Source organism: Coregonus clupeaformis, chromosome 8 (assembly GCF_020615455.1).
Source record: "Coregonus clupeaformis isolate EN_2021a chromosome 8, ASM2061545v1, whole genome shotgun sequence".
NCBI lineage: Eukaryota > Metazoa > Chordata > Actinopteri > Salmoniformes > Salmonidae > Coregonus > Coregonus clupeaformis.
Window position 1 is genome coordinate 46776854 of NC_059199.1, and position 22991 is coordinate 46799844.

Here is a 22991-nt window from a genome sequence, read left to right on the forward strand (position 1 = left end):
ATTAACCCTGAGCCAAGGTACTTTTCTTTTTTCCCTTCCTGTTTCAACTCCTAATGTGTCTGCATGCACAAACAGGAGTACACTGGTCTCACACACCGACACACACGGACAGGGAGAGACACACACAAGGAGGCAAGCCGGTGCAAGCACGCTGTCACGGATCCCCCCGGTACTGCTGCTCATTCCGTTCACCAGCTCCGGAGGTCTACGTCACCTGTCTTCTAGGCGTCACTGATCTGGTTCATTACCACCAACTCCGGACTGTCTTGTCTCATTACGCACACCTGGTTCCCATTCCCCCTGATTAGGATGTGTATATATGTGCCCTCTGTTCCCTGTTGTCCGTGTCAATTATTGTCCCATGTCCGTTGGTCTCGTGAGTACCGTGTATAGTGCTCTTGTTGTTTACGGGTCTCGTCCCGTGTATTGTGTAGAGATTACACCTCACTCTTTGTTTGGGTTACATCCCTTTTGTATATACACTACTGTTAAAAAGATTGGGGTCACTTAGAATTGTCCTTGTTTTCCATGAAAACATACATGAAATGAGTTTGAATAGGAAATATAGCAAAATGCATAGGAAATGTAGGTTATAAATAATGATTTTTAATAGAAATAATAATTGTGTCCTTCAAACTTTGCTTTCGTCAAAGAATCCTCCATTTGCAGCAATTACAGCCTTGCAGACCTTTGGCATTCTAGTTGTCAATTTGTTGAGGTAATCTGAAGAGATTTCACCCCATGCTTCCTGAAGCACCTCCCATCACATTGCCTCCACCATGCTTGACAGATGGCATCAAGTACTCCTCCATCATCTTATAATTTGGTCTGCATCTCACAAATGTTATTCTTTGTGAACCGAACACCTCAAACTTCGATTCATCTATCCATAACACTTTTTTTCCAATCTTCCTCTGTCCAGTGTCTGTGTTCCTTTTCCCATCTTAATCTTTTCTTTTTATTGGCCAGTCTGATATATGGCTTTTTATTTGAAACTCTGCCTAGAAGGTCAGCATCCCGGAGTCGCCTCTTCACTGTTGACGTTGAGACTGGTGTTTTGTGGGTACTATTTAAGGAAGCTGCCAGTTGAGGACCTGTGAGGCGTCTGTTTCTCAAACTAGACACTCTAATGTATTTGTCCTCTTGCTCAGTTGTGCACCGGGGCCTCCCACTCCTCTTTCTATTCTGGTTAGAGCCAGTTTGTGCTGTTCTGTGAAGGGAGTAGTACACAGCGTTGTACGAGATCTTCAGTTTCTTATCAATTTCTCACATGGAATTGCCTTCATTTCTCAGAACAAGAACAGACTGACGAGTTTCAGAAGAAAGTTCTTTGTTTTTCGCCATTTTGATTCTGTAATCGAACCCACAATTGCTGATGCTCCAGATACTCAACTAGTCTCAAGAAGGCCCGTTTTATTGCTTCTTTAATCAGCACAACAGTTTTCAGCTGTGCTAACATAATTGTAAAAGGGTTTACTAATGATCAATTAGCCTTTTAAAATGATAAACTTGGATTAGCAAACACAACGTGCCATTGGATCACAGGACTGATGGTTGCTGATAATGGGCCTCTGTACGCCTATGTAGATATTCCATAAAAAATCAGCCGTTTCCAGCTACAATAGCCACAACATTAACAATGTCTACACTGTATTTCTGATCAATTTGATGTTATTTTAATGGACAAAAAAAGTGCTTTTCTTTCGAAAACAAGGACATTTCTAAGTGACCCCAGACTTTTGAACGGTAGTGTATATAATGTTTGTGTTGGGTGGAGTAAATAAAACCCCTAATACGTATTCCTGCGCCTGTCTTCAAATCATTATATAACGTGACACACGCATGTTCACCCAACACACGGGCACACATGGAAAGTGGCTGCGGAACATTGCCTGCCCATTTCAAGGTGTAATTTGTAATACTGTCTGCAGTAAAACTCATCATACATAATTTACAGCTAGTCTACCTAACTGCACACAGGACAGTTATGGCAGCAGTGTTAATACCATATGTATATATATACAGTGCCTTCGGAAAGTATTCAGACCCCTTGACTTTTTCCACATTTTGTTACGTTACAGCCTTATTCTAAAATTGATTAAATAGTTTTTTCCCCTCATCAATACCCCATAATGACAAAGCAAAAATAGGTTTTTAGAAATGTTTGCAAATGTATTACGAATAAAAAACTGAAAAATAACATTTACATAAGTATTCAGACCCTTTACTCAGTACTTTGTTGAAGCGCCTTTGGCAGCAATTACAGCCTTGAGTCTTCTTGGGTATGACGCTACAAGCTTGGAACACCTGTATTTGGGGAGTTTCTCCCATTTTCCCTGCAGATCCTCTCAAGCTCTGTCAGGTTGGATGGGAGAGTTGCTGCACAGCTATTTTCAGGTCTCTCCAGAGATGTCCCGAAGCCACTCCTGCGTTGTCTTGGCTGTGTGCTTAGGGTCGTGGTCCCAGTCTGAGGTCCTCAGCGCTCTGGAGCAGGTTTTCATCAAGGATCTCTCTGTACTTTGCTCCGTTCATCTTTGCCTTGATCCTGACTAGTCTCCCTGCCGCTGAAAAACATCCTCACAACATGATGCTGCCACCACCATGCTTCACCGTAGGGATGGTGCCAGGTTTCCTCCAGATGTGACGCTTAGCATTCAGGTTTCATCAGACCAGAGAATCTTGTTTCTCATGGTCTGAGAGTCTTTAGGTGCCTTTTGGCAAACTCCAAGCGGGCTGTCATGTGCCTTTTACTGAGGAGTGGCTTCCTTCTGGCGACTCTACCAAAAAAAGGCCTGATTGGTGGAGTGCTGAAGAGATGGTTGTACTTCTGGAAGGTTCTCCCATCTCCACAGAGGAACTCTAGAGCTCTGTCAGAGTGACCATCGGGTTCTTGGTCACCTCCCTGACCAAGGCCCTTCTCCCCCGATTGCTCAGTTTGGCCAGGCGGCCAGCTCTAGGAAGAGCGTTGGTGGTTCCAAACTTCTTCCATTTAAGAATGATGGAGGCCACTGTGTTCTTGGGGACCTTCAATGCTGCAGACATTTTTTTGGTACCCTTCCCCAGATCTGTGCCTCGACACAATCCTGTCTCTGAGCTCTACGGACAATTCCTTCGACCTCATGGCTTGGTTTTTGCTCTGACATGCACTGTCAACTTTGGGACCTTATATAGAGAGGTGTGTGCCTTTCCAAATCATGTCCAATCAATTGAACTTACCACAGGTGGACTCCAATCAAGTTGTAGAAACATCTCAAGGATGATCAATTGTCACGCTTGTTGACAGATGAAGCGGACCAAGGCGCAGCGTGATAAGCGTACATTCTTTATTGAGTACACACACGAACCAAAACAATAAACCAAACGATACGTGAAGTCCTAGGTTATACACAAAACCTTACGGAACAAGATCCCACAAAATACTAGTGCCAAACAGGCTGCCTAAGTATGGTCCCCAATCAGAGACAACGAGCTACAGCTGTCTCTGATTGGGAACCACCCTGGCCAACATAGATATAAACGAATTAGAACAAAAGCATAGAAAATGTAACAGAAACTCCACACCCTGGCTCAACATTTAAGAGTCCCCCGAGCCAGGGCGTGACAGTACCCCCCCCAAAGGCGCGGACTGCGACCGCGCCACATCAACACAACGGGGTAGGGGCCGGGTGGGCATTCCGCCTCGGAGGCGGATCCGGCTCCGGGCGTGACCACCACTCTCTCTCTACCCCCCCGTAGCGCCCCTGGTCTGGTCTGGCCCCGCTGGCCGGAGCTGGACTGGACACCGGTGGAGCGGATTGCTCTGGCTCCGGTGTGGAGCAGCTGACCGGTGCCGGACCAGGCACCGGTGGAACAGGCACGGACCGTGCCGGACTGACGACGCGCACCACTGGCTTGGTGCGGGGAGCAGGAACAGGCCGGACCAGGCTGGCGACGCGCACCACTGGCTTGGTGCGGGGAGCAGGAACAGGCCGGACCGGGCTGGCGACACGCACCACAGGCTTGGTGCGAGGGACAGGAACAGGCCGGACCGGGCTGGCGACGCGCACCACTGGCTTGGTGCGGGGAGCAGGAACAGGCCGGACCGGGCTGGCGACGCGCACCACAGGCTTGGTGCGAGGGACAGGAACAAGCCGGACCGGGCTGGCTACGCGCACCACTGGCTTGGTGCGGGGAGCAGTAACGGGCCGGACCGGGCTAGCGACGCGCACCACTGGTTTGGTGCGAGGGACAGGAACAGGCCGGACCGGGCTGGCGACGCGCACCACAGGCTTGGTGCGAGGGACAGGAACAGGCCGGGCTGGACTGTGGAGACGGACTGGAGGTCTGGAGCGGAGAACTGACACAACCCGTCCTGGCTGAATGCCTATTTCCACACAATCTGTGTGAGGCATCAGCACAGGACGTACAGGGCTGTGCACTCGTACTGGCACTACAGCACGTGACACTGGCACAGGATATCCAGGACCGAGGAGGGGTACTGGAGGCCACGAACGTTGAGCCGGCACACTCCGTCCTGGCTGCATGCCCACCTTAGCACGACACGTGCGTGGTGCTAGCACAGGACGTACATGACTGTGCTAGCACAGGACGTACAGGACTGTGCCGGAACACTCGCGGCACAGTACGTGGCTCCGCATAACACGGAACCTGCCCAGTCTCACGCTGCCTAGCCTGAGTACGGGGAGTTGGCTCTGCTCTACCTCTAGGCTCCGCCAACCACCCTTCCAGCCCCCCAAACCTGGTGGCCTCCTCTCCTAGTCCGCCGATTCGTCCTGTAGCTGCCTCCAGCAGCCCCGTTGTCCACGCCGTGTGCCCCCCCCAAAAAAATTACTTGGGGTTGCCTCTCGCGTGTCCGTCGTCGGCACGGTTGGCGCCGTTTCTCCTCTCCTGCCTGGGCATTAACTTTTGCCCATGGCCCTCTGCCCGCGAATATGTCCTCCCAAGACCACAATTCGCCCACCTGGGACATCGCCAACTTCTCCTCCTGGGCACGCTGCTTGGTCCTCTGGTGGTGGGATCTTCTGTCACGCTCGTTGACAGATGAAGCGGACCAAGGCGCAGCGTGATAAGCGTACATTCTTTATTGAGTACACACACGAACCAAAACAATAAACCAAACGATACGTGAAGTCCTAGGTTATACACAAAACCTTACGGAACAAGATCCCACAAAATACTAGTGCCAAACAGGCTGCCTAAGTATGGTCCCCAATCAGAGACAACGAGCTACAGCTGTCTCTGATTGGGAACCACCCTGGCCAACATAGATATAAACGAACTAGAACAAAAGCATAGAAAATGTAACAGAAACTCCACACCCTGGCTCAACATTTAAGAGTCCCCCGAGCCAGGGAGTGACATCAATGGAAACAGGATGCACCTGAGCTCAATTTCGAGTCTCATAGCAAAGGGTCTCAATACTTATGTAAATAAGGTATTTCTGTTTATTTTGTTTTATACATTTGCTCAATTAAAAAATTTAAAAAACTTTTCGCTTTGTCATTGCTGATGTATTTTTTATTGAATCCATTTTAGAATAAGGCTGTAACGTAACAAAATGTGGAAAAAGTAAAGGGGTCTGAATACTTTCCTAATGCACTGTATCTGTGGAGGCTGCTGAGGGGAGAACAGCTCATAATAATGGCCTGGAATGGCGCAAATGGAATGGCATCAAACACGTGTTTTTTTGATACCATTCCACAGATTCCGCTCCAGTCATTAGCACGAGCCCGTTCTCCACAATTAAGGTGCCACCAACCTCCTGTGGTATATATTGTACATGTACACATTCATCACATCAACGATCCATCGTGTATGTATGTTTTATTAGCAACATAGTTCAGGATTATATAAGTAAAAAAGTGTTAAAAGTGTTGTTTTGCTAGTTTTAATTAAACAAAAACACAATGTCCTGGCTTTTTCTTTTTACTGATGCACTTAATCATTTCATTACACACTACAATAAAAATATGTTTTGGCATTTGATGTCTATTTATTGGATTGTCCCTGCTAATCGATAGAGTCCAAGTACAACCAAAAAATGACCCTATTCTCTATATAGCGCATGCCTTATAATAAGACTCTAAGAGCCCTGGTCATAAGTTGTGCACTAAATAGGGAATATTTTTTGTCCTCCTAATGAAGTCCAATTGGCTGTGGATACAGCCAGGTTATACGTCATGATATCATAAACTGCCTGGATATATTTAGTCATATCAACATTTGTCCTCTCTACCCTGCTTCAAAGACACTGCTAATCAGAGTAAATTACTGAAAGAAGTGAGAAGAATGCGTCGGCATATCGGCCTAACCATCTGTCTGTTTGTCATGTGACCATATGGCACTAGTGCTCAATACGTATATGCACTGAGATATGGTGGCGGATAAGTCATTTGTGGGACACAAGGACATTGCAGAGTTGACGATTGACAAGAAACAAGATTTATCAAGAGCGCCTGTGACTTGTTTTTATATACAGTAGTGAGCTGTTAAGTTTTGTTTTGATGGGAGGTTTATCAAAGTTTACACTAGCCATTTGGTCACACTTCATAAGATAACTCTTGTAAATAAGAAAGAGAGGCATATTGAATGTTCAAACTGAAAATTATTCAGTGATTGCAAAGTTTTAGCACATCCTCTCTATCGAATGCAATTCTCTCACTGAATAATCATTATCTCAAATTGAATCAAGAAAGAGCACTACCCCTGATATTTTGACCACAAAGTATCATCATACCTACGAATCTTAATTTTATGTTGAGAGACTTTCGGAGTTAATTAGGATAATTAATTTAGATCTATCTTGACCTACTGTAAGAAGCCCCCCTCCTCTTAGGGAACACAACAGCAGTGCCCAGTATAAAACTGTTTAGACTGCTAGATTAGAAAAACAAGATACATAAAATTCTGCTTTAAAGAATCCAAGGTCCAAGCACTCAGGTGGGTTTGAAAGTGAAAAGTGTCTGTGTTTTTACATGCTCTATGTCCATTAAATAAGCCTTAAATATAAAAAGCATATAGCATATAGAAGAACACCTACCGTGTTTTAGCATAGAGCCTTAATCAGGGTGACAGCGTTTCCCAAACTGGTGCACATTTAGGGGTGCAATTTTTTTTATTTCTTCCCTTGCACTACACAGCTGATTTAAATAGTCAAAGCTTGATGATAAGTTCATCATTTGAATCAGTTGTGTAGTGTTAGCGCAAAAAACGTGCACCCCTTGGGGTCCCCAGGACCAAGTTTGGTGTAAGACTACTACATACCCAGTACCATAATTAACCCTCTACGCCATCAGCTGTTTTTAACCATAAAGTAAAAGCTGCTTCTATACAGATCTGTCTGTGCTGTGTAAACAACTCCAACTACAGCCCAAAAAGGTTTACATGATAGCACGAACAGATCTGCCACCAGTTATTACTCAAACAGCATGCTTAGCTTAATAAAAAACTAAAAACTAAACAGATCAATAAACATCTTGTGTCACATCTTAAATCAGGGATGAGCAACGCCAGTCCTTGGGGGCCTGATTGGTTTTACTCATTTGCCCCAGCACCAGCTAACCTGACTCCAGGTAGCCTATTGGTTAAGAGCATTGGGTCAGTAACCGAAAAGTTGCTGGTTTGAATCCCTGAGCTGACTAGGTGAAAAATCTGTTGCTGTGTCCTTCTACAAGGCACTTAACCCTAATTGATTCTATAATTCACTCTGGATAAGAGTGTCTGCTAGAATGTAATCAACTAATAATGGCCTTTAGTTTAAAATGCAATTTGTTTAATCAGCTGTGTTAGCTAGGTATGGGGAGAAAGTGTGACTCCCCTCCGACCCCTGAAGACTGGAGTTACCCATCCCTGATCTAAATATCTAACAGATCGGTCTATAGGAAGTATTTTGGTTGTCTCTTGGTGTCTTGACTAATTATTTTAAATGTAATATAATATTGTCTTTGTGTTGACTTGTCTCTGAGTAGCTGCTGCATGATCTACAGCTAATGGGGATCCTAATAAACTAAGTAAACAGTACTCTGAAGGGAGACATGGGTGTCCTGGGGGGCATTGATCAGGCCGGTCAGTGCCCAGGGTGGAATCACAGTCACACAAGTGACACGATCCGGCATAAATGATATCAGCTGTGTTTAATTGATGAGATAATAATGTCTACACATTTTAGGAAAAACTAACAAGAGGTGAATGCTTCATTAATGACGGGAGAGACAGGAAGGGAGATAGAGAGAGAGAGCTGGGAGAGGGAGCGAAAGAGAGAGAGAGAGAGAGAGAGAGAGAGAGAGAGAGAGAGAGAGAGGGAGAGGGGAGAGGGGAGAGGGAGATGGAAGACTTGCTGGTCTCCCAATATGATCCAGCAAGACAATAATTATGCCTTGAAATAGTTGTCCATTGCCATATCAACTAATTTCAGTACCTAATTACGTATAATTAAACTGTCTGCCTGAAATACTAGAACATTCTCTTCATTTCATTGTTCGCACGGCTGGATAGCACAACCTGAGGATGGCTTTGATGGATGACTGTAGGGCGTGATAGGGAAGATGCTTTAAATGTTACAGACACAGTATAATTTAACTTTGTACTGTGCTATGTTTACTGATCTGCAAAGAGGGTCATCCTAACCACTGGGATGGGATTGGTTGATCAATGTCTGTGTCAACATCAAAATGAACCACGATTGGTTGATGAATGTGTGTGTGTGTGTGTCACAAAAAAGGACCAGGCACACAGGTGGCCCAGCTACGTCTAACAACCTGTCTGCTTGTCACACCGACCCTCCCCTGTGGTAACACTGACTGATCAAACCACAGCATGTCTCTGATCCACTGTTGAACATCATGAACATTACACAGAATCACAAATTATCTTTCAAATCAATCTCCCAGCCAAACCAAGCCAACAAAATGTCCGTCAGTTGAAAATGACAAAGTACTCTGACATTTCCATGAGGGCTCCATATCTATATTCTCAATTAATTTTGGGACCCAGGAGCCATGCCCTGCGTCCCAAATAGCAGCCTATTCCCCATATAGTTTACTTCTTTTGACCAGCCCCCTATGGGCCCTTGTCAAAAGTAGTGCACTAAATAAAGAATAGGGTGCCATTTGGGACGCAGGAGCCATGCAGGCAGTTGCCATGCAGGCAGTTGCCAGGGGTGCTAACTGACCTTTGCAGACGGGGCGGTGGTCACTCCAGGCAGCAAACACCTCGGCTACCCTCTGACAGCTGATGGTCTTGGAGCCCTGGAGCACGTGGTCCTCATTACAGAGGAACTGGACGGTGGCCCCAATGCTGTTGTTGGGAGAGAGGGAACACGCACACGCAAACACACATATACAGGCACACACGGGCGCACACACGCACACACACACACAGGAGTGTTACTACATGACATAGAAACACATGAACTATAGGCCTATCTGTGAACATTAAACAGTAATAAAACACAGATTCCCACTAGGACCATGTGATATTGGAATATAGGGTTTTTTAACACAAGAAAGCCAAATACTGTAAATGAACTGAAAGTATTGATGTACCGCTAACATGTGTTATTGAACTACAAAAATCTTATACCTCAAAATACATCTGCAAGTAATCTCATCTTTGATTTTCCTACACTGTAAAAAAAAAAGCCTGGTTTGAAAGACCTTCGATTTGTTTGAAACTCGGGGCTCGGTTGAGATAATCTGATATCATTCAGATGAAATGGTTCCAGAAACTATTCACCCTGTTCAGATGAACACAAACATGATCCAAAGGGGAAAATTGTGACTCACACTCACACTGATATTCTGAAATGGGCATTTTTCCCACTACACATTACAATAAGCCATAACATAAAGGGTACAAAGTAATTGTTTTCTCGTTGGCATCTCTTAGCTCTTTTCAAATAGAATACCATCTCCACTGCCATCATCACAGTTAAAATCATCAGGGCCCGTATTTATAAAGAGTCTCAGAGTAGGAGAGCTGATCTAGGATCAGGTACCTCATGTCCATTCATTATTATCTAAAAGGCTAATCTGATCCTAGATCAGTTCTCCTACCCTAAGACACGTTATGAATACAGGCTCTGAGCTAAATATTGACCTTATAGGTTTTGCACACATTAAGCTGCTGCTGTCAATATTCCACAGTGAAGTGGTGTGTGTCACGCTCATGAAACTGCACTCATAATGATACCAGAGTACCTTCAGTCTATAATCAATGTCCAGTGCCCTTCCACTCTTAGTGACAGGATATATGGCCCTCTGAGAATAGTCCTGTTAACAGCTGCAGGCTGCAGCTTCTTTTCTTTTGAAGGACCAATTACATTTTACATTTTAGTCATTTAGCAGACGCTCTTATCCAGAGCGACTTACAGTTAGTGGGTGCATACATTTTCATACCAATCATCTTTGTTTTAACTTCATCTGCTTCATCTATGCTGGGCATATAAATATCTCATAAATAACATAGTATTTGTTTTATTTTTGTATTGTTCTTTATAGTTGTGGTGGGAAAAAAACTATGATCAATATGTTCTCCAACACATTGCAACATGCAAGCCACATGAGAGGTGCCTAGGGTTGCAAAATTCCTGTAACTTTCCCCAAATTCCCAGGTTTTGCAGCAATCCCGAGTAGAGGAGATTTCCTGCTTATTCCCTTCTGATTCCAGGAATTTTCCAACTGGGATTTCTGGGAATCCTGGAAATGTTGAGAAAGTTACAGGAATTTTGCAACCCTAGAGGTGCCTTGCCACAGGCTTTGCAAATCCAGTGTCCTGCCTCTCCGGGCCCAGTGGGTGCTATGTTAGTAAGGGTCCATTCTTCACCCCAACATGACCTACCTAAAGTTGGAGCCCACCCTCTTGCCGTTCTCTGGTTCCCCCGGGTCGGGACAGGAGTTGGACGCCTGCTTGATGCCCCCCTCATTCACTGCACAGGGGAGATAAGAGCAGAGCATTATGATACATACAGGAGAGCAGCCAGCGAGGGCCAGAGAGAGAGGACAAAGGCTCTCATGCTGGCCCTGTGTCTCTGTTCTTACACAATAGACACCACACCAACACTCAGCATGTACAGGGTCTTAGGTACACAGCAAGATGGAGGGGGGAGATGGGACAGCTACCACACCAACACTCAGCATGTACAGGGTCAAGATGGTGGAGGAGCAACAGGATCTCATAGTTTCCCTTCGAAATTCGACATATTATGGACAAATGTCTATTTTTGATGCATTCATTCTGCATGGTTACAGAAACAACACAAAGGTTAAAAGTTTAAGCATTAATTCCGAGTGGTTAAGTTTAGGGCTAGGTTTGGGGTAGTCTTAAAACAAAATAATAAAAAACGATGCACTATTAACATCAAGTATCATTGCGTATTCTCACGACTTGCTAGAGCATTGTGAACTGCGGTGGCGCAGTGGTCTAAACAGTGCCCTCTTACTCTGAGCATCATGAGTTTGCGCCCAGTGCTGGGCAATCTATCGAAGTTGTCAAAACCTTTTCAAACGTCCGAAATCGAAGTCTATTTCAAGTGATCAGGCTGGGAGGACAGAAGACTTACATGGACCATTTAGATTCTAGAATATGGCACTGGTTTCATCTCTAAATGGCACTACGTAATACCATGGTAATTATAGTAATATATTCAGGCCCTACGCTCGTCACATACTTCATTTCACATGTCAAACTTGTAATATTCATTTAGCATAAAAGGGCATGATAGCTCAAATGAATGTAGGGCTGTTTGAAAGGTTATACATATAGATACTGTTGGGCTGTATGGATGAATAAGGTGAAGCTTCTTCACTTCGCTGACCAGTGGCCAGTGACCAATAAACTCCATGATATGTGTTGAGTACTTTGAAGCTGGACGTGCTCGTGGAAACCAGTGATAGAGCAGCGTCAACCTTAGCGATCCTAATGCTAACGCGTCACATCTCATCCAGGGGGCATGTTTAATATTCTTACTTTTATGTTTTTTCTTCACTGAGCTTGAAGACTGTTGTGGTGGTGTGGTGGGCACGGGCCTTGTGGATGACATGATTGTGATTCATTTGGATCACTTTCCATCTGAGGCAGAGAGTGGCGTGTCAGTTTTCATTTTCCCTGTGACTAAGCCCCACTCACACCATGGTCATTAACATTATCCACAAACCATGGTCTGACTGGAGGGAGGAGGGGAGGGGAGGGGAGGGAGGGGAGGAGGAGGAGAGGGGGAGGAGAGAGGAGAGGAGATGAGAGAGGAGGGCTAGTGTCTACACCAAGCTAATTACAGACCAACGCTGTGGACCACATCTGACCATGCATCTCAATGCTTTAGAGGTGTTTATGACTGTCAAAAGCCAGCTGCAGCAGCCCATTGTTTGCTGTACCAAATACCTGTCTTTTCAGGAGAAAATAACAGATTTAAATGCTTGTCAGAGGCCAGACTTTGGTCCGGAAGGGTTAAAGGTATTTTGTAATATTTTTGAAATTCTGGTAAATATATAAACCACAGTCAAAATGAACTAGCATTTTGTGTGGCTAGCTAGGCACCTCTTTCTAAGAGACGTGTACTTCCAACACAGTGCTATCTCTGTCAATCGAAAACTATACCCATTTACATCTATTCCGTGTTTCCAAAATAGCTCTGTGGCGTAAAGACAAGCACACTCAAGTCTTGCCACATTTACACTTCCTAACAGGAACACAGTCTTCTATGCTGTTCTTCCAGCCGTTCTGTCCTTTCTATCTCCAACTGCACAGATGGTGTCTATTACTATTGATGTGTCGTGTGGCATGACATGAACACTCAGCTGAGTGCTGTTTATTCGATCCACCAGTCCTAGCTCCATCTCTTGGTCTTGTTTACCGGCTGCCTAATGGAGGATGCCAGTACATAAGGTCAGATAGAAAATAGCTAGCTTGCATAATGCATAATGCTAGGCTGGCTGGATGGGGAATTAGAAGGCTGATGATCAGTGGCTGGGTGTACCACACAATGGCTTGCGTCACAAATAGCATCCTATTCCTGCTTTTGACCGGAGCCCTATTGGCCCTGATCAAAAGGAATGCACTACATAGGGAATATGGGTTCATTTCGGACGTATCCAATATCCTGATTCCTGATTCCTATTTAATTTCCGCTGGGTTTAGTATGAGGTGCTGAAGATGAAGACAGGAACCAATAGGACAGCAGACAGAGCGGAGGGAGCACACAAGTATTTAATAGATGGAAGATCCATGGCACTTTAACGTTTAGGGACTGTAATGAAATTGACTGGAGCTCAGTGTCTTCCAATACAATAATACTATCTCAAAATCTCGGCGGGGAAGGAGTTACAAAATGTGTCTTTGGAAATACAGTAAGGCTTAACTTGAGAAATTGTGAAAAGGGTCTTATACACCATATATTTTGTATATATATTTTAAGGGATTTTTCCGATTTTATTGAACAGAGAGTGAGCCAGGATGACAGTGGGCAAAGATAGAGAGAGATTATGTTAAAGGAAGTAGACCAGATTGACAGTGCGGAAAGATAGAGCGAGATTGTGTTAAAGGGCAGTAGGCCAGATTGATAGTGGGGAAAGATAGAGAGAGATTATGTTGAAGGGAAGTAGGCCAGGTTGATAGTGGGGAAAGATAGAGATAGATTATATTGAAGGGAAGTAGGACAGATTGATAGTGGGGAAAGATAGAGAGAGATTATGTTAAAGGACAAGATAGGCCGAATTCAAACCTATGTACCGACACTGTAGATATGTTCCGGAAGGTAACGCATTACCGCTAGAACAACCAGGCCACACAATAAGGTTATTTTTTATATACACTGCTCAAAAAAATAAAGGGAACACTTAAACAACACAATGTAACTCCAAGTCAATCACACTTCTGTGAAATCAAACTGTCCACTTAGGAAGCAACACTGATTGACAATACATTTCACATGCTGTTGTGCAAATGGAATAGACAACAGGTGGAAATTATAGGCAAATAGCAAGACACCCCCAATAAAGAAGTGGTTCTACAGGTGGTGACCACAGACCACTTCTCAGTTCCTATGCTTCCTGGCTGATGTTTTGGTCACTTTTGAATGCTGGCGGTGCTTTCACTCTAGTGGTAGCATGAGACGGAGTCTACAACCCACACAAGTGGCTCAGGTAGTGCAGCTCATCCAGGATGGCACATCAATGCGAGCTGTGGCAAGAAGGTTTGCTGTGTCTGTCAGCGTTGTGTCCAGAGCATGGAGGCGCTACCAGGAGACAGGCCAGTACATCAGGAGACGTGGAGGAGGCCATAGGACGGCAACAACCCAGCAGCAGGACCGCTACCTCCGCCTTTGTGCAAGGAGGAGCAGGAGGAGCACTGCCAGAGCCCTGCAAAATGACCTCCAGCAGGCCACAAATGTGCATGTGTCTGCTCAAACGGTCAGAAACAGACTCCATGAGGGTGGTATGAGGGCCAAACGTCCACAGGTGGGGGTTGTGCTTACAGAACAACACAGTGCAGGACGTTTGGCATTTGCCAGAGAACACCAAGATTGGCAAATTCGCCACTGGCGCCCTGTGCTCTTCACAGATGAAAGCAGGTTCGCACTGAGCACATGTGACAGACGTGACAGAGTCTGGAGACGCCGTGGAGAACGTTCTGCTGCCTGCAACATCCTCCAGCATGACCGGTTTGGCGGTGGGTCAATCATGGTGTGGGATGGCATTTCTTTGGGGGGCCGCACAGCCCTCCATGTGCTCGCCAGAGGTAGCGTGACTGCCATTAGGTACCGAGATGAGATCCTCAGACCCCTTGTGAGACCATATGCTGGTGCGGTTGGCCCTGGGTTCCTCCTAATGCAAGACAATGCTAGACCTCATGTGGCAGGAGTGTGTCAGCAGTTCCTGCAAGAGGAAGGCATTGATGCTATGGACTGGCCCGCCCGTTCCCCAGACCTGAATCCAATTGAGCACATCTGGGACATCATGTCTCACTCCACCCACCAACGCCACGTTGCACCACAGACTGTCCAGGAGTTGGCGGATGCTTTAGTCCAGGTCTGGGAGGAGATCCCTCAGGAGACCATCCGCCACCTCATCAGGAGCATGCCCAGGCATTGTAGGGAGGTCATACAGGCACGTGGAGGCCACACACACTACTGAGCCTCATTTTTACTTGTTTTAAGGACATTACATCGAAGTTGGATCAGCCTGTAGTGTGGTTTTCCACTTTAATTTTGAGGGTGACTCCAAATCCAGACCTCCATGGGTTGATAAATTTGATTTCCATTGATAATTTTTGTGTGATTTTGTTGTCAGCACATTCAACTATGTAAAGAAAAAAGTATTTAATAAGATTATTTCATTCATTCAGATCTAGGATGTGTTGTTTAAGTGTTCCCTTTATTTTTTTGAGCAGTGTAGTATATCCCCTTGTGACCGACAAAACAAGAGACAGCAATTTTGAAATGTAGGAATATGCAATGAGCCGCACAGAACAATAATTATTTGATAGAATATGCATCACCGGAAAACAATGTTTCTCCCTGCTGAATGAGTGAATGTGGCTTTACCGGCTTTCTGAAGTAGAATATTGTCACGACTTCCGCCGAGGCTGCCTCCCCTCCTTGTTTGGGCAGGCTTCGGCGTTCGTCGTCACTGGCTTACTAACCACTGCCGCCCCAATTATCATCATCACATTTGTCTTGTCTTGTCAATCACACACACCTAGTTCTAATCCCCTCATTAGTCCGTGTATAAGTGTTCTCTCTGCCCCCTTGTCCTTGTGGGTGATTGTTTGAATGTGAGAGTAGTGTAGCTCGGTGGAGCTACTCGTACCATTTTGTTGCCAGGGTAGATATTTCCCCTGTGCCTATGTATTGTATGGAGATACCGTTACAGTGTATTGCCAGGGTAGATAGTTTCCCCTGTGCCTGTTTCGTTTATCGCTATTCTAGCGTATTTTAAGTAACGAAGGAATAAACTGTATTCGGTGATTACCCTCCTGCGCCTGACTCCTTCCATCACACTCATCACAGAATCACCCACCCGCTATGGAGTTAGCGGGAGAAGAGCGCATGCCTGGAGTCGTGGCACGAGTCCAGGAGCATTCCACGATGCTGGCCAGCTTGGGGGAAGCGATGGATCGGGTTCTTCAGGTCATCCAACGCCTGGAGAGGAGAGGACCCGATCTGTCGAGACCAGCTCGCCAAACGGATCCAGCCACCTACACCCCAGCAACAGGAGGGATCCAGATATCCCGACCACGGGCGTTCGATGTGACGGCGGCGCTCTGCCAAGGATTCATCCTCCAACTGGAGCTTTACTTCTCCAGCATCAGGAGAGGGAGAAGGTGTCCGTCCTCGTTTCCTGCCTCTGTGGGAAAGCCCTGGAGTGGGCCAATGCGGTGTGGAACGAAGGAGGAGCCGCGTTGGAGGAGTTCGCTCGCCTTTTTCGGGCGGTCTTCGATCACCCGCCCGAGGGTCGAGAGGCGGGCGAGCGGCTGGTCCACCTAAGGCAGGGGACGAGGACCGCGCAGGACTTCGCGTTGGAGTTTCGGACTCTGGCAGCGGGGTCCAGGTGGAACGAGTAGGCCCTGATCGACCATTTCCGGTGCCATCTGCGGGAGGACGTCCGATGGGAGCTAGCCTGCCGGGACACCATGTTGTCCTTTATGAAACTGGTGGACATGGCCATTCGTTTGGACAACCTGCTGGCAGCCAGAGGACGTCCTGGTAGGGGTCTGCCCGTTTCCACCCCGGATGACTCGGATCCCGAGCTGCTGGAGCTGGGTGGAGCCGCCGTCCAAGAGAGCGGAGGAAGACAGCGACAGTGCCACTCTGGTGGCACGAAGGGACAGTACACCACACGTCGTAGTCAATGTTCTTTTGGGCCTGGAGGCGGAAGGCAGGGCACTCTCGCATCACCCCAAGTATCGAACACCCACACTTATTCAGAGCCCTCTGCTGCGCACTGTACCCTACCTATCCACTTTCCCGATCACACGGTAGTTCCCCAGTGTAAGACACTAGTCGATTCAGGCACAGCTGGGAACTTTATGGACAGGGCATTCGCACGCCGTCAAGGCATTTCATTGGTTCCCCTATCCATTCCACTCCCCATCCGAGCACTTGATAGTCGACCATTAGGGTCCGGGTTTGTAACGGAAGTCACTATACCAGTCACCATGATCACCCAGGAGACACATTGTGAGCAGGTAATTTTTTCCATTATTGAGTCTCCTGCTTTCCCTGTGGTATTAGGTTAATCTTGGCTAGCACTCCACAACCCCACCTTCTCATGGCCACAGAGGGCTCTCACAGGGTGGTCGCGAGAGTGTCAGGGTAGGTGTCTAGGTGTTTCCATTGGTGCAACCACGGTGGAAAGTCCAGACGGTACCTCCACCGTGCACATTCCCCCTGAATACCTCTATTTGGTGCACACGTTTTCCAAGACGCGTGCGACTAAATTACCACCTCATCGGGCGGGGGATTGCGCGATAAACCTTCGGGTAGACGTGGACCTCCCAGGAGTCATGTGTACCCCCTGTCACAGGCTGAAACGGAGGCTATGGAAACATACGTCACCGAGTCCCTGGGCCAGGGGTATATACGTCCCTCCACTTCACCCGCCTCCTCGAATTTCTTCTTTGTGAAGAAGAAAGACGGCGGTCTGCGCCCGTGCATTGATTATTGATCACTGAACAAGGAGACGATTAGATTTAGTTATCCTCTCCCCCTCATTCCTTCAGTGATTGAGTCAATGCATGGGGTGCGCTTCTTCACTAAGCTAGATCTCAGGAGTGCATACAACCTGGTGCGTGTTCGGGAGAGGGATGAGTGGAAGACAGCATTCAGCACAACCAAGGGGCATTATGAATACCTGGTGATGCCCTACGGTTTGATGAATGCTCCATCCGTCTTCCAGTCCTTTGTGAACGAGGTGTTTCGGGACATGCTTGGTCACGGTGTGGTGGTCTACATCGATGACATCCTGGTGTATTACGCTACGCGCGCCGAGCATGTGTCCCTGGTTCGCAAAGTGCTGGCCCGACTGTTGGAGAATGACCTTTATGCCAAGGCAGAGAAGTGTATGTTTTTCTAGCAGTCCGTCTCCTTCCTCGGATACCGCATTACCACCTCAGGTGTGGAGATGGAGGGAGATCGCATTTCAGCCATGCGTAATTGGCCGACTCCAACCACGGTTAAGGAGGTGCAGTGCTTCCTTGGCTTTGCCAACTACTATCGGAGGTTTGGCAAGGTTGCAGCTCCCATTACATCCCTGTTGAAGGGTGGGCCGTCCCGGCTCCGCTGGTCTGCTGAGGCTGACCTGGCCTTCAGGAGACTGCGGGGTCTGTTCACCTCAGCCCTGGTACTGGCCCACCCCGATCCATTACTACCGTTCGTAGTGGAGGTGGATGTGTCCGAGGTAGGGATAGGTGCTGTCCTGTCCCAACGCTCGGGCACGCCGGAGTACATCCGGGCAGCGAGGAGGCTGAATCCTCGCCAGTCCAGATGGGCCCTATTCTTCACCCGGTTTGATTTTACACTGTCATACATTCCGGGTACGAAGTACGTGAAGGCAGACGCACTGTCCCGGCTGTATGACACAGAGGAGAGGCCCAGAGACAACACCCCCATACTCCCGGCCTCCTGCATTGTGGTGCCGGTAGTATGGGCGATGGACGGATATAGAGCAGGCATTACGCACAGATCCATCTCCACCTCAGTGTCCAGCTGGGCTGAGGTACGTGCCTGCTCTTATCCGTGATCGTCTGATCTTCTGGGCACACACATCACCCTCCTCTGGTCACCCAGGTATCGGTCGTACAGTGCGCTGCTTGTTCGGTAAGTTCTGGTGGCCTACCTTGGCTAAGGATGGGAGGGAGTATGTCTCCTCCTGCGCCCAGAGTAAGGCACCTAGGCACCTCCCAGCGGGTAAGTTACAACCTTTACCAGTTCCACAACGACCATGTTCTCTCCTTAGTATTGATCTTTTGACTGATCTTCCCCTCTCCCAAGGTAACACCACCATCCTGGTCATTGTGGACCGCTTTTCCAAGTCCTGCCGCCTCCTTCCTCTGCCCGGTCTCCCCACGGCCCTTCAGACTGCGGAGGCCCTGTTAACTCCCGTCTTCCGGCACTACGGGGTGCCAGAGGATATAGTGTCCGACCGAGGTCCCCAGTTCACATCCAAGGTTTGGAAGGCGTTCATGGAACGTCTGGGGTTCTCGGTCAGCCTGACCTCTGGGTTCCACCCTGAGTCAAATGGGCAGGTGGAACGGGTAAATCAGGATGTGGGTAGGTTCCTGCGGTCCTACTGCCAGGACCGGCCGGGGGAGTGGTCGGTATTCTTGCTATGGGCAGAATATGCCCAGAACTCTCTCCGCCACTCCTCTACTAACCTAACACCATTCCAATGTGTTTTAGGTTACCAACCGTCGCACCAGAGCCAGACCGAGGCTCCTGCGGTGGATGACTGGACGCTGCCCACGTTCACCTCCAGCGCGCCGTGCGTCGTCAGAAGGCGAACGCTGACCGTCACCGCAGTGAGGCCCGGTCTTCGTACCAGGGGATCAGGTCTGGCTCTCGACCCGGAATCTGCCCCTCCGCCTGCCCTGCTGGAAGCTGAGCCCGCAGTTTGTGGGGCCGTTCAAAGTCCTGAAGAGAATCAACGAGGTCACGTATAGGTTGTTACTTCCCCCTGATTACCGTTTTAACCCCTCGTTTCATGTGTCTCTCCTCAGGCCGGTGGTGGTTGGTCCGCTCCAGGAGTCTGAGGTGCAGAAGGTTCCTCCACCTCCTCTGGACATCAAGGGGGCCCCGGCGTACTCTGTCCATTCCATCCTGGATTCGAGGCGTCGGGTGGGTGGCGTTCAGTACCTCATGGAGTGGGAGGGGTACGGTCCGGAGGAACGGTGCTGGGTCCGGTAAGGGATATCCTCGATCCCTCCCTGTTGCGGGATTTCCACCGTCGCCATCCGGCTCGCCCTGCTCCACGTCCTCCTGGCCGTCCCCGGGTCGGCACGCTGCTGGAGCTGCGCGTCAAGGGGGGTACTGTCACGACTTTCGCAGAGGCTGCCTCCCATCCTTGTTTGGGCAGGCTTCGGCGTTCGTCGTCACCGGCCTACTAACCACTGCCGCCCCAATTATCATCATCACATTTGTCTTGTCTTGTCAATCACACACACCTGGTTCTAATCCCCTCATTAGTCCGTGTATAAGTGTTCTCTCTGCCCCCTTGTCCTTGTGGGTGATTGTTTGAATGTGAGAGTAGTGTAGCTACTCGTACCATTTGTTGCCAGGGTAGATATTTCCCCTGTGCCTATGTATTGTATGGAGATACCGTTACAGTGTATTGCCAGGGTAGATAGTTTCCCCTGTGCCTGTTTCGTTTGTCGCTATTCCAGCGTATTTTGTGTAACGAAGGAATAAACTCTGTATTCAGTGAATACCCTCCTGCGCCTGACTCCTTCCATCACACTCATCACAAATATGCTAAGAAACGACATTATACAGACATTATAAAGACTTTTATACATTTCAAACATCAATATGCCTCTATCAGAGGTCAAATGTCATATTATTAATGTTATTTCATGTTGAAAGATTCTTCACATGTTCACAGAAGTCAGATGGGCGTGAGCATATGTTATATATTCATTAGTGTGTAGGCGTATTGGATTATTTTATGTACAGTATCTCACAAAAGTGAGTACACCCCTCACATTTTTGTAAATATTTGAGTATATCTTTTCATGTGACAACACTGAAGAAATGACACTTTGCTACAATGTAAAGTAGTGAGTGTACAGCTTGTATAACAGTGTAAATTTGCTGTCCCCTCAAAATAACTAAACACACAGCTATTAATGTCTAAACCGCTGGCAACAAATGTGAGTACACCTCTAAGTGAAAATGTCCAAATTGGGCCCAATTAGCCATTTTCCCTCCCCGGTGTCATGTGACTCGTTAGTGTTACAAGGTCTCAGGTGTGAATGGTGAGCAGGTGTGTTAAATTTGGTGTCACACTCCCTCATACTGGTCACTGGAAGTTCAACATGGCACCTAATGGCAAAGAACTCTATGAGGATCTGAAAAAAATAATTGTTGCTCTACATAAAGATGGCCTGGGCTATAAGAAGATTGCCAAGACCCTGAAACTGAGCTGCAGCACGGTGTCCAAGACCATACAGCGGTTTAACAGGACAGGTTCCACTCAGAACAAGCCTCGCCATAGTCAACCAAAGAAGTTGAGTGCACGTGCTCAGCGTCATATCTAGAGGTTGTCTTTGGGAAATGGACGTATGAGTGCTGCCAGCATTGCTGCAGAGGTTGAAGGGGAGGGGGTAAGCGTGTCAGTGCTCAGACCATACGGCGCACACTGCATCAAATTGGTCTGCATGGCTGTCGTCCCAGAAGGAAGCCTCTTCTAAAGATGATGCACAAGAAAGCCCGCAAACAGTTTGCTGAAGACAAGCAGACTAAGGACATGGATTACTGGAACCATGTCCTGTGGTCTGATGAGACCAAGATAAACTTATTTGGTTCAGATGGTGTCAAGCGTGTGTGGCGGCAACCAGGTGAGAAGTACAAAGACAAGTGTGTCTTGCCTACAGTCAAGCATGGTGGTGGGAGTGTCATGGTCTGGGGCGGCATGAGTGCTGCCGGCACTGGGAGCTACAGTTCATTGAGGGAACCATGAATGCTAACATATTGAAGCAGAGCATGATCCCCTCCCTTCGGAGACTGGGCCGCAGGGCAGTATTCCAACATGATAACGACCCCAAACACACCTCCAAGACTACCACTGCCTTGCTAAAGAAGCTGAGGGTAAAGGTGATGGACTGGCCAAGCATGTCTCCAGACCTAAACCCTATTGAGCATCTGTGGGGCATCCTCAAACGGAAGGTGGAGGAGTGCAAGGTCTCTAACATCCACCAGCTCCGTGATGTCGTCATGGAGGAGTGGAAGAGGACTCTGAGCTCTGGTGAACTCCATGCCCAAGAGGGTTAAGGCAGTGCTTTTAAATTATGGTGGCCACACAAAATATTGACACTTTGGGTCCAATTTGGACATTTTCACTTAGGGGTGTACTCACTTTTGTTGCAAGCGGTTTAGACATTAATGGCTGTGTGTTGTGTTATTTTGAGGGGACAGCACATTTACACTGTTATACAAGCTGTACACTCACTACTTTACATTGTAGCAAAGTGTCATTTCTTCAGTGTTGTCACATGAAAAGATATACTCAAATATTTACAAAAATGTGAGGGGTGTACACACTTTTTTGAGATACTGTATATATTTCTATATGTGAGTTCAAAAGGTGTATGTATGTGTGGTGGATAGGGCTGTTAATTAGATCCGTTGAATGTACTGTAGGCCTATATTCTTTGTTGCTTTGTAGAGATTAGTTTGACCGTTGGATATACAGCACCAGTCCAAAGTTTGGACACACCTACTCATTCAAGGGTTTTTCTTTATTTTTAGTATTTTCCACATAGTAGAATAATAGTGAAGACATCAAAACTATTAAATAACACATTTAGAATCATGTAGTAACCAAAAAAGTGTTAAACAAATCAAAATATATTTGAGATTTGAGATTCTTCAAACTAGCCACCCTTTGCCTTGATGACAGCTTTGCACACTCTTGGCATTCTCTCAACCAGCTTCACCTGGAACGCTTTTCCAACAGTCTTGAAGGAGTTCCCACATATGCTGAGCACTTGTTGGCTGCTTTTCCTTCACTCTGTGGTCCAACTCATCCCAAACCATCTCAATTGGGTTGAGGTTGGGTGATTGTGGAGGCCAGGTCATCTGATGCAGCACTCCATCACTCTCCTTGTTGGTCAAATAGCTCTTACACAGCCTGGAGGTGTGTTGGGACATTGTCCTGTTGAAAAACAAATAATAGTCCCACTAAGCGCAAACTAGATGGGATGGCGTATCGCTGCAGATAGTTGTGGTAGTCATGCTGGTTAAGTGTGCCTTGAATTCTAAACAAGTCACTGACAGTGTCACCAGC

General features: G+C 47.2%; 1 protein-coding gene across 1 annotated transcript in view; it reads right to left on the reverse strand.

Moving 5' to 3' along the window:
- The window catches only part of LOC121571845 (CUB and sushi domain-containing protein 3-like), a 558910-nt gene that overhangs the window by 315502 nt on the left and 220417 nt on the right, over window positions 1-22991 (reverse strand). Inside the window, exons 8-9 of the mRNA XM_041883584.2 lie at window positions 10837-10924; window positions 9170-9294 (exon numbers count right to left, since the gene is read on the reverse strand). Of these exons, the coding sequence (XP_041739518.2) occupies window positions 9170-9294; window positions 10837-10924 (213 nt within the window). The remainder of the gene's footprint in view (window positions 1-9169; window positions 9295-10836; window positions 10925-22991) is intronic.